This window comes from Festucalex cinctus, chromosome 5 (genome assembly GCF_051991245.1).
Source record: "Festucalex cinctus isolate MCC-2025b chromosome 5, RoL_Fcin_1.0, whole genome shotgun sequence".
Classification (NCBI taxonomy): Eukaryota; Metazoa; Chordata; class Actinopteri; order Syngnathiformes; family Syngnathidae; genus Festucalex; species Festucalex cinctus.
In genome coordinates, this window is record NC_135415.1 from 5569085 (window position 1) to 5581723 (window position 12639).

At 43.0% G+C, this 12639-nt stretch overlaps 1 protein-coding gene across 1 annotated transcript in view; it reads left to right on the forward strand.

Annotated features, from left to right (window-relative positions):
• Nucleotides 1-204: 204 nt before the first annotated feature.
• LOC144019107 (transforming acidic coiled-coil-containing protein 1-like) overlaps nt 205-12639 on the forward strand; it is a 33639-nt gene continuing 21204 nt past the window's right edge. Inside the window, exon 1 of the mRNA XM_077521927.1 lies at nt 205-359. Within this exon, the coding sequence (XP_077378053.1) occupies nt 304-359 (56 nt within the window). The 5' untranslated portion in view covers nt 205-303. The remainder of the gene's footprint in view (nt 360-12639) is intronic.

A 12639-nucleotide genomic window follows, 5' to 3' on the forward strand; every position in this document is an offset into this window, starting at 1 on the left:
TGAACCCCCCCATGACACTCCATCCCTAACTACCCCTCCTCCTCGCACCCCGTCTCTATGCCTTTCTTCCGAGTGACTTTAATATGCCCCAGTGAGAGAGAAAAAGAGAGATGAGGATAACAAGTAAGGGAGTGAAGGGGCGGGGCTGTCACTAGTGTTTATGTGCGATCTCTACAGAACAAGTAGTGGTTACATCAAGTGAAATAACAAATAGTTCGAATTGTCTGGAGGAGAGGTGAACTGAGGACTTAGAATTTTGGGAATACGTCCTGAATCCAGAAGAGTCGATTTTTTTTGGATGCCATGGGGGGCTCCCTCAGCCAGCACGGGAAGGATTCACCTCTCAAGAAAAACAGCATGTAAGATCCTCCATTGTCTTGTTTTTGTGAGCTTGCTGAGGATGCGCAAGAATAGCTGAGTCATGGGAGGATGCAGTTGCTACAGCGGGAGCGGCAAATGTTTTGGTCTGATGACTTGTTTGGAGCTCGTCACTGTTGTGTTATTCGTGAACAAATAATGAGTCTTTGGTAGAGTTCAGATGATCTTTTTAGTGCACTCCACTCTTTACTACACAAGCCCCATCACACATATCCATACGCTCCTCAAGCCTATCGTACACAGCGTATCACTCCGCCTGGAGGCAGTAACTAGTTCCAGTTACATATCACAACATCCCCCCTGTTTTACATGAAAAATCCCATAACAAAACATAACAAAAATTTGCATCAACATAAATTTGTGTTCTACACAGAAATCCTAATTCTATCCATTTTAAGATAACAAACTTGTCATTTTTGAACACATCAACTTTGCAGAAAATGTTTACACAGAACGCAAAAAACTTTTTTTTTTCTCTCTCTCTTCTATAGCTTCACTATTCAACGTAGTCCTTGTAGCGAGCTGGTTTGACTACAAGCCTTCCACATCTTGTTTTTATTGGCTCATTGGTTTTAGTTTTTCTGTTTGGTGTATCCTCTTGTCTTTGCCCTCTGTGATCCTGATGATCTTCATCCCACATATCTGGCTCTGCAAAGTTCACTCTCCTTACAGGCTGTGTTTGTTGCATCCTTATGTTGTAGGGTCCACGTAGATGGCTCCTGTTGCGTCTCAGATTATTTCCATTTGGTGTTTGAACAATGTAGCTCCGCGGCTCATTGCATTTAAGCAAGACAACTGCTGGGTGCCATGTCCGTCTCTCCTTGTCCCACATTGTCACATGCTGTCCAGGATGTAGTTCAGGGAGTTCCTTGTGAGAGCTACGGTCATGGTGCTCTTTCATTGCAGCTGCTCTATGCGCCAGATGCTCTCGGTGTTCCTCCCTTCCTGGATCTGTCCGGCTTGGCAACAGGGTAGTGACACTCCTGCCAAAGAGAAGCTCTGCAGGTGATGGCAACTTGCTGTCAATAGGTGTCGCCCTTACTTGCAGCAAAGCAATGTGGTCAACTTTGTTTTGTATTGTTTTCTTCACGATGGCCTTAACGTATCTTACATGCCTTTCGATGAAACCATTACTTTTCGGGTAATTTGGTGAACTTGTAATGTGTCTTACCCCCCACGCAGTCATCAGTTCTTTAAAAGGTTGTCCAGTGAATTGTGGTCCATTGTCAGTCAGTATTTCATCCGGCCGTCCAAACATAGACATGTATGTTTGAAGATGTCGTGCAACAGAATGGCTGGAAACTGGAGTAGACATTTCATCCACCAGTGGATACTTGGAGTATCTATCCACAGTCAGCAGGAACTGGCGACCCTTGATTTCAAACAAGTCAGACGCTATTGACTGCCATGGTTTTGAAGGTGTGCTGTGCGGTGTGAGAGGTTCTTTGGGATTCGCATCCTGATGCTCTGCACACACACTGCAGGACTTACATGTCTTTTCAATGTCCTCATTTATCTTTATCCAGTAGACGCTTTGTCTTGCCAGCCGGCGTGTTTTTTTCTATACCTTGATGGCCCACATGGAGTTGACTCAAAATGTCTTTGCGCAATGGTTCAGGAATGAGTATCTGTCTTCCCTTGAATATGACTCCGGCTTCCACAGCAAGCTCATCTCTGAAAGACCAGTATGCACGCAAGTCTTTGGGAAGGTCCTTCATACTGTCAGGCCATCCTTTGTAGATAAGTTCTTTCAGCTGTCCAAGTTTTGGGTCATCAGCAGTTAGTTTGCGTAATGCTTCTTGCTTCTCGCAGGAGAAGTTTATCATGGCAATTGTGTACTTTCCTGGGTCGTCTATTTCAACGTTGACTCCATCTATGCGTTCATCCAATTGAATCTCACCATCATTTTCAGGGTTTGGCAGTCTACTGAGTGTGTCTGCCAGTACCATCTCCGCTCCAGGTCTGTATTTGACTTCATAGTTGTATCCTTGGGTTTTAATCAACATACGTTGGAGACGAGGTGGTGCTGCATGTAGAGGTTTTGCACAGATGGTGACCAGTGGCTTGTGATCTGTGATCACTGTAAATGACTTACCATACAGGTAAGTATGGTACCGCTGCATACCGTACACGATCGCCAGCATTTCTCTTTCAATGTTGCTGTACCTTGACTGGCAGTCTGTCAGTGTTTTTGATCCAAATGCAATGGGTTTGTCATTTTGTACCAGCGCTATTCCAAGGCCTTTTTGTGATGCATCTACCTCAAGCGTCAAAGGTGTGCTTGCGTCATAGTATTTCAGACATACATCCTCAGCAATAGCTTCTTTCAACTCCTCAAAGCATTTCTGATGATCAGCTTCCCATACCCACAATGCATCGCTTTTCAGCAGCCCTCTTAAGGTGTGTGCCTTTTCAGCAAACTTGGGTATGTAGGCTGCGAGGTATGTGAGCATTCCAAGGAATCTGTGCAGTTCGTCTTTGTTTTGAGGAGACGGCATTCCTTGGATGTCTCTTACTTTTGCCACGTCAGGTTTTATGCCGTCTTCGGTGTAAAGGTTGCCAAAGAATGAGATGCTTTCCTGCTTGATGGCACATTTCTCGCTGTTGAACACCATACCTGCTTCAACTGCCCGTTCCATCAAGCCGATCAGATGTCTGTCATGCTCTTCTTAATTTTTTCCACTGACAACAATGTCATCAGCTATACTGACCACACCATCGAGCCCCTCGAGAATTTGGTCCATCCTGGCCTGGAAAAGGTCCTGTGACACACTTAGTCCAAAAGGCAAACGTTTCCAGCAGTATCTGCCAAATGGAGTGCGAAATGTTGTCAAAAGTTGTGATTCTTCATCCAGGTGTATTGACCAATATCCAGCTTTTGCATCCAGCTTGCTGAATATTTTTGCATTTGCAAATTTGGGGTTCAGCTCCTCCACAGTTGGTATTTTGTGTGGGCATCTTTTCAGGCTCGAGTTTAGTTTTTGTGGGTCTAGGCATATCCGTAGGGTTCCATCCCTTTTGGTACTGTATGCCAAACTTGAACACCAGTCAGTATGCTGTTCCACTTTTTGTAGTACACCCTCTTCAACCAGTTTGTTTAGCTCCTCTTGAAGTTTGTCTTTAATGTGTATGCTGCACTTTCGTGGCGGATCGATGAACGGCTCTGCATCATCCTTCAAAATCAGTTTTGCAGCCCCTTCAAAGTTCCCTATTTTGTCAAACGGGTTTGGGTATGCTCTCTTGAGATCACTGCACGTTGTTATTTTCGGCAGGTTTTTCTGTGTTTTCCCTCCTTTGTCGTCATTCATTGTTACTTGTACAGTGTCCACATGTACAGTCACTAGCTTTAGTAGCTCACTAGTGGGTAGTCCAACCACAGCTGGTCCTGGTACATCCACGACATAGAACTTGGCATTGATCCATTCGGAATCTTTGTACTGACATGGGATGGTTATGGTTCCGAGACAATGAATCTCATGGCCACTGTAGGCAGATAACCTCCTCTTATTTTTCTTGAGCCTTTGTAGTGCTCTCGTTCCACTTCCATACATTTGTCTAAATGTCCTCAGTGGTAGAGTATTTCCTGACGCCCCTGTGTCAATTTTAAGACGAAGTGTATGTCCATCGCCTGGCACATCCGGTGGTCTCACATTCAGTGCGGTGTATGCCTCCTCTCTAGGTGCTGTACTTTCAATGCTGTGCATACACTTGTCACTGACAGTGATAGAATGGAACTCATGCTGATATAATTCTTCCTGTGTGTCTTGACTGTCAACCACATCTATTTTGAATTTCTGTCCTTTCTTATATCCCTTGTGTTTGGCATGCATGTATTGGGTTGGATGTGGCTTACTTGTTCTACTTATGTCACCATCTTGCTTATGTTGTTGTTTTGTCATCTTACAGCAACGTGCCCAATGTCCTTTCTTACCACAAGCCTTGCAGATGTCATGGAATGCAGGACACTGGCGTGGATGATGGCTTGTGTTACATCTCCGACATGTGTGGTCCCTCTGTATGGCATGCACATTTTCAGAATTTTCTGATTTAGACAATCCAAGCTGGCTCAACTGCGCATTCCCCGCAGTTAATGCTTCATATTTCCGTCCTTCTTTCAGCACATCAGCCAAAGAATAGCCTTGGGGTTTTCCATACAGGTCATTTCTCAGTGCATCATGTGGGGTGCTAGCAATTATGAGTTCAATAAGACGTTCAGTCAACTCTGCGTCAGTGAATTGACATTTCAGCGCTAAAGTTCTCGCCCTAGTCACAAAATCATCAATGTTTTCATCTGACTTTTGTCTGAATTGCATTAAGTGGAGTCTGTGAATCCTGAAATTCACATTCAGCTTCAGTTGGTCCTCAAAAAATGTCCACAGCTTTTGCGGGTCTTTCTTATCATCATCACTGAGTCCACTAGCATTAAGCCTTCTTAGCCCTTCATCCCCAATACCTCTGCATATTTTTCTAGCTTGTTTAACTTCATCCGTTATTCCTTCATCATCCAAATAGAGACACATCTTCTGCCTGAATAACGTTATAGCTTCACTGAGATCCGCTTCGGACCAATTCATCACTGGTATATGCAACGCCATACTGCACTTGTAGCTTCAATGCACCGCCGATATGTAGCTTGCCTCCGTTAGCACTTAGCTCCGTCTCACTCACCACGTTCAACAGCAATGAATTATCCTCGGACAATTACTCCGTGAGTAGAGAGTAGACATCGACGTTTAGCAGGCAATCCATTACCGCTGCCACCATGTTGTGTTATTCGTGAACAAATAATGAGTCTTTGGTAGAGTTCAGATGATCTTTTTAGTGCACTCCACTCTTTACTACACAAGCCCCATCACACATATCCATACGCTCCTCAAGCCTATCGTACACAGCGTATCACTCCGCCTGGAGGCAGTAACTAGTTCCAGTTACATATCACAACAGTCACAAGGCTTGAGTAGAGGAACCAAAGTCACGCTGTCTGTCTGCTAACACTTTTCACTGAGTATCTTTAGCGTTTAGGCTGACAGTGGTGGCGAATTATTAGCATGGTGCACCCTTATTCATGACTTGTAATCATCCATGTGTTAGTTTATTTTTCTGTGAAAGTAAGACTGATTCTGCTGGATTTAAACCTGCTTTGAAGAGGTTATAAACGCACCTCGATATACTCCCTTTTTGTCTTTAATCCTTCATAACGGTCAGTGAGCCCTTTCATAGCCAGTGGCGGAGCCAGACTTTTATAAATGGGGGGGGGGGGGGGGGTTAGGGGGAGATGGGGGGGGCAAGGATACTTCATCCAAAGATGATGCCAAATTTGTTTTCATGAAAATTAATTTCAATCGGAGTCTCTATCGATGTTCAAATATATTTAAGTACATATTAAGCACAGGGGAGATTTTTGCACATAATGTGCCGTTTATTAAGAATGTATAAAATGTACAAAAAAAATAATTCAGCACTGTTTAACTTGAATGAACTTGAACGCACACGCAGATACTGTATTCATGCAATTACAGTACTTTTATCAACATAACATTATAATATGAACATAATGCAAATTTGTATTAGAGTATGACTAAAGATCCTGTCTAAGTGCCAAACTCTCCTTGTCGTTTCATTTTCCACACACCCTATGAAAAATAAATTTATTACTCCAACTACTACTTCATTTACAACCACATAATTTATTAATGTGATTAATTAATAATTATGTTAATAAATCCTCCACTTCTACCTGTAAATGCAAACGTCAGTTAGTGTCTGTTTGAACTTTCAACCATTGGAGGGTGCTATTGTATTGCATAACAACAACAACATACTTATTTTTAGCTTGCACAAAACTACGTTGCTTATTGATGTCCGTCCAAAACAATCTATCTGAACTAGAGGTGTCAGTGGATTAAAATTTGTAATCATAATTAATCGCATTACTTCAATAATTAACTGACTATTAATCACACATTAATTGCACATTTTATATCTCAATTTATACCTACATTTACAATAAAATGTACAATTTCAATATGGTTTTATTTTTTTTTTTAGTCATTGATAGAGTAATTTCATAACAATTCAATTAAAAAAATTTAAAAATTCATTGATAGAGTAATTTCATAACAATTCAAGAAAAAAAGTTTAAAAAAATAAAAATAAAATATGTGCTGTACTGTAAAACCAAACCAAAGCGTGACTGATTTGTTTTGGTCATTTTTCTATCACTACAACATGGTATAATTGCATTTGTAAGACAATAGTGAAAGCTCAATGCATTTCTCTTTTCATATTAGGAGCTGCCTAATTTTTAACATGAAGTAACTTGTGAAATTATGCACAATTTTTAAAACTGTAAAATACAACAGTCCCCACAAATATATGCATTCGCGCTTGGCTTTCATTTTGTTAAGTGAAATAGGATGTGCATTGTAAAATGACGAATTTTTACTGCATAGGAACCAGAAACGACCGATGTGTTATTTTCATATTAATAGCTCTGTAATTTTAAACAATAAGTAACTTGCGAGTTTCTGCACATTTTAAAATTGTAAAATACAACTTGACGCCAATCCTGTCACGGGAGTGGGGGTGTTGGAGGCAGGACCCAAATGCAGGGGGCAACAAAAAACAGGGTAAGGCAGGGATGCAGGTAAAAAAAAAAAAAAGGGGATTTAATTAACAAAAACTATAAACAAGGTACTATGAAAAAATTAACAAGATCAAAAACAAACAAGGCATGGCAAGGAAAACAGGGACATGAACATGAACAGGCACAACAGATACTACAAGCACAATGACTCCACAAGAACCGAACGGAAAACAGGTGACTAAATACACACAGGCTAATGACAATGACTAGACACAGCTGGGCAAGACACAAGTGGCAAGGGAAGCTGATTGGTGGATACACTGGGAAGGGAAGACACACTCAGGTGGACGTGGTTAGACATAACGGGACAAGGGAAGAAACAAGGAACACATGACAAACGACCAAAAACACCAAAAGACAACAAAAACCCACCCCCACCAAACCAAAACATGACATAACCCCCCCCTCAAGGGACGGCTTCCAGACGTCCAACATAAGCCCAAAAACAAGGGCGGGCGGAAGGGGGTACGGAGGTGGGAACACGGCCCACCCATCCGTCCCAGACAAAAGGCAGTTCAGAAGGGCCTCCATGACGCCAGACGAGAGTCCCGTTCAGGAGGGCGTCCGCGAAGCCCGACGAGAGAGTCCCGTCTGGGCCAGTCAGGAGGGCGTCCTCGACGCCCGACGAGATGCGAAGGCAGCCGCAGGGCCCGCGCCGCCGGGAACCTGGGCGGCGCCCGGCGAGGCTCCGGGACCCTGGGCGGCGCCCGGCGAGGGAGGTTCCGGGACCCTGGGCGGCGCCCGGCGAGGTTCCGGGACCCTGGGCGGCGCCCGGCGAGGTTCCGGGACCCTGGGCGGCGCCCGGCGAGGTTCCGGGACCCTGGGCGGCGCCCGGCGAGGCTCCGGGACCCTGGCCGGCGCCCGGCGAGGCTCCGGGACCCTGGCCGGCGCCCGGCGAGGCTCAGGGTCGAGAGGATGCAGCAGGCGAGGTTCAGGGGCGAGAGACTGCAGCAGACGAGGCTCAGGGGCGAGAGGCTGCAGCAGACGAGGCTCAGGGGCGAGAGGCTGCAGCAGACGAGGTTCAGGGGCGAGAGGCTGCAGCAGACGAGGTTCAGGGGCGAGAGGCTGCAGCAGACGAGGTTCAGGGGCGAGAGGCTGCAGCAGACGAGGTTCAGGGGCGAGAGGCTGCAGCAGACGAGGTTCAGGGGCGAGAGGCTGCAGCAGACGAGGTTCAGGGGCGAGAGGCTGCAGCAGACGAGGTTTAGGGACTTGAGGCCTGTCTGACTCCCGACGCCACGGACCAAAGCCAGTACCTTCTTTAGCCCGGCAATGGCTCGGTCGCAGGCCTCAAGCCCCTCCTTCTCCCAGGGCTCCCATTCCGCCATTGCCCCCGCTGGGTCCAGTTCTGGTGGAGTCATTCTGTCACGGGAGTGGGGGTGTTGGAGGCAGGACCCAAATGCAGGGGGCAACAAAAAACAGGGTAAGGCAGGGATGCAGGTAAAAAAAGGGGATTTAATTAACAAAAACTATAAACAAGGTACTATGAAAAAATTAACAAGATCAAAAACAAACACAAGGCATGGCAAGGAAAACAGGGACATGAACATGAACAGGCACAACAGATACTACAAGCACAATGACTCCACAAGAACCGAACGGAAAACAGGTGACTAAATACACACAGGCTAATGACAATGACTAGACACAGCTGGGCAAGACACAAGTGGCAAGGGAAGCTGATTGGTGGATACACTGGGAAGGGAAGACACACTCAGGTGGACGTGGTTAGACATAACGGGACAAGGGAAGAAACAAGGAACACATGACAAACGACCAAAAACACCAAAAGACAACAAAAACCCACCCCCACCAAACCAAAACATGACAAATCCCCACACATTAGGCAGTATCATTTAATTTATTACTGCTAAATTGTGTTATAGTGACTCCTTTTTATGACGTCGGACGCTTTTATTTTGTTAAGTTCTCGGATGCGAGACGCAGCTGAGGCCGCTCTACTGTTACAGCGAACACAGCGGTAGTTTCACTTTCACCTTGATGAGATATTTTGTGGAGATGCTGAATAAAATACGCCTCACATTTAAAGATAAATAGGCTTGTGCTCACTCCAACTGTCAAGACGGCGTCCATTCGGCTCTTTACTCTCACAGGGGTTTCAGAGTGCCCATGGACGCCTCTTGGTGCTCGGTGCGAACGCAACGGCGAAACGAGTGCGTTCTTTCAAAGCAAGGCACGGGTGGTAGTGGTGAGACACAGTCCAAATGGCTCCTCCACCTATATTCTGCCCCTTAAACACTGTATTTTAGCTCCAGTGCATTTCTATTGGGTAGTTTTGACGTGGACGTTTCTACTGCGTGGTGACTAGAATTCCCTGAGTAGAGGCTTTCCAAACAAGGAGCGGTCGTTAATCGAGCGTTAAAAAAAACAGTGCCGTTAAAGGCACTTTAAGTAAACGAGATAATAACGCGACAATTTTGACACCCATAATCTGAACATAAAAGTTATTTTAAACAGTCACTCACGTCTCACAGGCAAACAAACATGATATAGCCAAACGCCAACATTCATTCTTGATGTGCCGGTGTTCTGTCGGATCAGCATACCGGTACTCAGGAGACTGCTCCTTAAAACAGATGATTCTCCTTCTCCAGACTCCTAGTGAGGTGGATTATAATGCTTTGTCGTAAGTAGCGAGCCAGCCACTGTTCAGGAGGGGCATAACAATTAGTAGGCGTCTGCTTGAAAAAAATGCTGGCAGGCTGCATCGGCCAGGCGTGCGACGTCACTGCGCCGGTGCCGTGATATGTCAATCATTTGGCGTCTGCTGGGTCCAATCACATTTCAGCAGGGGCACGTGCCACCCCGGCGCCCCCTCTGGCTCCGCCATTGTTCATAGCACTTTAGTCCCGGCACAGCAAATCCCAGCAGTGCTTTTAACTCTAAAGCCTGCAGTGTTCACTCTTCTGTGACATGTATTAATGCATATAGCTTGAGTCACATTATTATGCAATAGGATCATATCATTTGGTCAGTGGGTTCAGTTATGGAGATGGGACATTATTTTTGTTTTTACAGAGGAAATTGTCCAGATGTTTGAATTGTTACAGATGTTTGATGCCACTTTATTTCCAACCAATAAAACTTTTGAGTACTCACCGATACCAAGTAACTATGGCTGTGCAATTAATTGAAATTCATTTACAATTTCAATTATTACACTCCACAATTACAAAATCGGGATATCGGGAAAAAAAAAAAAAGTTTAATACAAATTTTTGAGTTGTGTACATTTATACATTTGCACCTTTTTCAATTTTAAAATAACTAATTTAATACATTTTGTTTCATCCAAAAGGAACTTGTATAATTAGTGTTTCAAATAATTTCATTTTTCTTAATATTTTTTTATTTGTTTTTTTACGTTTAAACATTTTCTTGTTTCGTACCAAACAAAATAAATAAATGATCGTCCTACTACATAGTGCACATGCCACTCTCCAACTTCAAGTTTTTGCCAACATAAATAAATAAATGTTATAACTATATATTATTAGAAATTGTTTGGTCCAAAAGGAACTTACATAATTATAGTGTTTCTAGTGTAAAAATGTAAAAAAATGTAGTGTAAAAATATTAAATGGATTAAATATTAAATACAACCATCTGGAGGGAAAATGCCATTCATATTACAAATTATAGGTACATTTAAGTACAAAAAACATGTTGTATATTAAGAAACACTTAAAAGTGTTATGCTGCCAAGCTAGTCCTTATACATACACATATAGAAATGGTGTCTTCATGTATCTGCAGCTTTTGCAAGTACTCGATAACTTGTAATAAGGCTGGTATCGGTCCATAAAGCCCCATCCAGATGTATATAGAAGGAGCTGACCTAGATCCTGAGCTTATTTCAGTAGAAAGGGTAATTGCATGGCCTAAAAAAAAAAAAAGAAGCTCTTTCACCAAAAAGAAATACAAATTATGAATACATGAGGACAAGCGCGATGGTTGAATTATGCATATTTACACACTGATGGGGCATGCTGAGTTGAAAGTGAAACAAAGCAATACATTCTTAAGGATGATAATATTTTTCAACAATATTACGTTAGAGATGATGATGTTGTCCCATATGCAGCAAAATGTCAAATATCTTATGACTGAGCTCAATTTAGAAGCACAGTAAGAGGTGTAAAATCTTTATAGTAGAGCAGCAGGAAATGATGTGTGCACAATGCACATGCAGTATTGTCTGGGAATTGTGTGCTCTGTTGTAGTCACTAACAAAAGCTCAGTTGGTGTCTTTCTGTACAGGAGCGCGCCTTTTCTTTTGGGGTCAAAGTGTCACAGTTAAATTGTGACATTACTTCCTCTGACATAGCTAGAGAATCAGAACTAGATCAAATGTTTTTAAAGTGTGTTTTTATGCGGAATGAAGACTTGTGAGACTTTTTTCCCCCTCATTGATTGTTAACTTTATTGACAAACCTATTGTTTCTCATACACTTGACAAAATGAAAGACAAAAGTGTATAGTTAATGTTTGTTCCTACCCATCCCTCCTGAATTCATTTTGAGTGTATTTGACCTTCATATTTATACATGTAGTTAAAATGTGTAGCCACTAGATAGCAGCATACTGTAATACTTTATATCAGGAAATCCATCCATCCATTTTCTTAACCGGTTTTCCTCACTAGGGTCCATCCATCAATATTCCGTAGTTTATTTTAACTAAACTCATTCTAGCATATATAATTCGAAATGGTTCCCACGTTCAGACTTCTACACTATGAAAAAAAAATCAGCAAAAATATTATGGTTCTACATTCTTACTGGTAATGTCCTAAATAATTAGGTTTATTTAAAAACTTTTTTTTTTTTATACCATTTTAGGTTGAGGTTGTGATAATACGGAGAACAACTCACCTCAACTTTATTTATAAAGCGCTTTAAGAACAGGTATTGCTGTATACAAAGCACTGTACGTAAACATATCGATTTTGCAGTAAAGAATAACATAACAAAACAAGAACAAAGCAAACATTTTGAAGTGCGTATACAAGTTTTGTTTTTTTTAAAATACATTTTACATCAGTAAATTAATATGAAGTAGGCGAGTGAATAAATAAATAAATAAATAAATAAATAAATAAGTAGACTAAACATCAAGTTCATAAACATTCACAAAACACCAAAAATAGATCTCATGGTGCGCCAAAAGCCCAAAAAAATTCCTGTGGGTAGACTAGGAGTGTGATATATATATATATATATATATATATATATATATAACGTGATACTATAATGAAGGGCGGCACGGTAGTCGGGTGGTTAGCACGTCCGCTTCCCAGTTCTGAGGTCTCCGGTTCGAGTCCAGGCTGGGACCTTCCTGGGTGGAGTTTGCATGTTCTCACCGTGCCCGCGTGGGTCTTCTCCGGGTACTCCGGTCTCCTCCCACATTCCAAAGACATGCATGGCAGGTTAATTGGGCGCTCCGAATTGTCCCTAGGTGTGGGTGTGAGTGTGGATGGTTGTTCGTCTCCGTGTGCCCTGCGATTGGTTGGCAACCAGTCCAGGATGTCCCCCGCCTACTGCCCAGAGCCAGCTGAGATAGGCGCCAGCAGCCCCCGCGACCCTTGTGAGGAATAA